Source organism: Penaeus monodon, chromosome 19, assembly GCF_015228065.2.
Source record: "Penaeus monodon isolate SGIC_2016 chromosome 19, NSTDA_Pmon_1, whole genome shotgun sequence".
In the NCBI taxonomy this organism is placed as follows: Eukaryota; Metazoa; Arthropoda; class Malacostraca; order Decapoda; family Penaeidae; genus Penaeus; species Penaeus monodon.
This window is the reverse complement of record NC_051404.1, coordinates 46,494,515-46,496,098: the sequence shown is the minus strand read 5'-3', so window position 1 is coordinate 46,496,098 and position 1,584 is coordinate 46,494,515. Positions and strand designations below refer to the sequence as shown.

At 45.8% G+C, this 1,584-nt stretch overlaps 1 protein-coding gene across 3 annotated transcripts in view; it reads right to left on the bottom strand.

Annotated features, from left to right (window-relative positions):
• Positions 1 to 294: 294 nt before the first annotated feature.
• Positions 295 to 1,584, bottom strand: part of LOC119585264 (sarcoplasmic calcium-binding protein, alpha-B and -A chains) — a 15,585-nt gene continuing 14,295 nt past the window's right edge. For all 3 annotated transcript variants that reach the window (XM_037933938.1, XM_037933940.1, XM_037933937.1), the window contains exons 5-6: positions 948 to 1,051; positions 295 to 790 (exon numbers count right to left, since the gene is read on the bottom strand). In XM_037933938.1, coding sequence (XP_037789866.1) covers positions 662 to 790; positions 948 to 1,051 — 233 coding nt within the window. In that variant the 3' untranslated portion in view covers positions 295 to 661. The remainder of the gene's footprint in view (positions 791 to 947; positions 1,052 to 1,584) is intronic.

The window sequence follows — 1,584 nt, the reverse complement described above, 5'->3', positions numbered from 1 at the left end:
GTCATGTTTCAAACTCCATCAACATTTAATTCTTGCAGCTGTTGTGTTTTCGGCTCTTTTGCTGTTTACTTATTTCTTTCCATTCATAGAGTCAACATTTGCTTTCAATTCCTAATATGGACACATGTGTGTTTTATCTGATAGAGTATGGATGGCGCGTGTATTGACTGGGCCTTGATAACACCATAATTAAAGATGTTGCCATCGAATTCAGTTGGTGTATTGCAACTTTCTGTGTCCACTTAATCAAACAGCTGATGTTTGTACAGGAAGATGGGCAAGGCAAGAAGTAGGTAAAACATTTCAACGTTTATTGGATAATAATAAAGAGTTGATCGCATCAATAGTCGACCATTCCCGGTGTTGAACTGGCTGAAGACCCTCGAGCGAGGGGCTGGCCAGGGGCGAGGCCGCGCGTCTCCACTCCAAGGGCCTGGCTAGAGACGGCAGCGGCCCGGGTCGGCTACGGCAGGCGGTGTTGTTGCCTGCGTTGCGGCTTAGCTTCAGAGGGAGGTGAGTATAAAAATGCGGTGAGGAACTGGGCACTGTTGGGTGTGTGGGGCTGGCGCTAGGGCCTCCCCGGGGTGCGCATGCGCGGGGTTTCCGCCCACAGCGCCGGAGCCTCGCGCGGAGGGTAATGTAGGCGGCCTCATGCGCTAGTCTACTGCACCACCTTCAGGGGTCCGAAAAGGTAGCAGGCGCTGCAAGACTCATCAGGGTTGGAGATGAACTGAGCGTACAGGTCCTGGTAGCGTTCCAGGGTGAGTCCGCCGGCCTTCCTGTCGTCCTCCTAAAGGTTCATGAAACGTCTCAGATACTACATGCACAGAGCAGAGCCAAATGTGACTTTTCTTTTATACAGACAGAAATCCATGCAGATTCGTATGAATGATATTGATTATATTGTCAGCTTAAAGTCCAAATCTAAGAAAGGAAGGATTGCTTACAGTGGTGAGCTTGTTGTAAGCTTCATCAATCTCCTTCACCTCAGCAAAGGCAGACCTGGTAATGCAGTCAAGCCTGTACTCATCGAGGCCAACCTTGCCGTCGCCTGGGTGGTCACGGAAACATATTAGCAAAGACGAAGATACAGGGATGTGGGTCTGTGGCCCACATGCTCGTCTAGTACTTCCGACATGATAGGAAAAGATGTTATTGATCCCTGACAAGCCGTGTTAAAACTCCACAGTTGTGCTAGCAATAAGCTAAAGTATTAGGGAGATGTATGTATCAATAACGATACAAAGTTAATAAAGATCCCTTTAATTTCTTCTAAAACGATGTAAGTACAGCTATTTTAAATCAGTAACTGCTGGTAAAGAGATAAAATACTATATTGCATTATTGTATAAATTATAGCCGAAGTTTATATTACTGCTTAAGCAGACAGGTAACAACTGTTCAGTAGAAAGCTAATGAATATCATCACCTAGAAAAGCTCTTATACTATCCTTATATCTAAATTCAATAGCTTTGTTTTCTAGACATCTACGGATGCATAAGACAAATATCACTAGACGGTCGACACACAGCACCACGAATACCACAGAGCTGCAGCAACGGGTCGAGAGGATGGCTGTTATC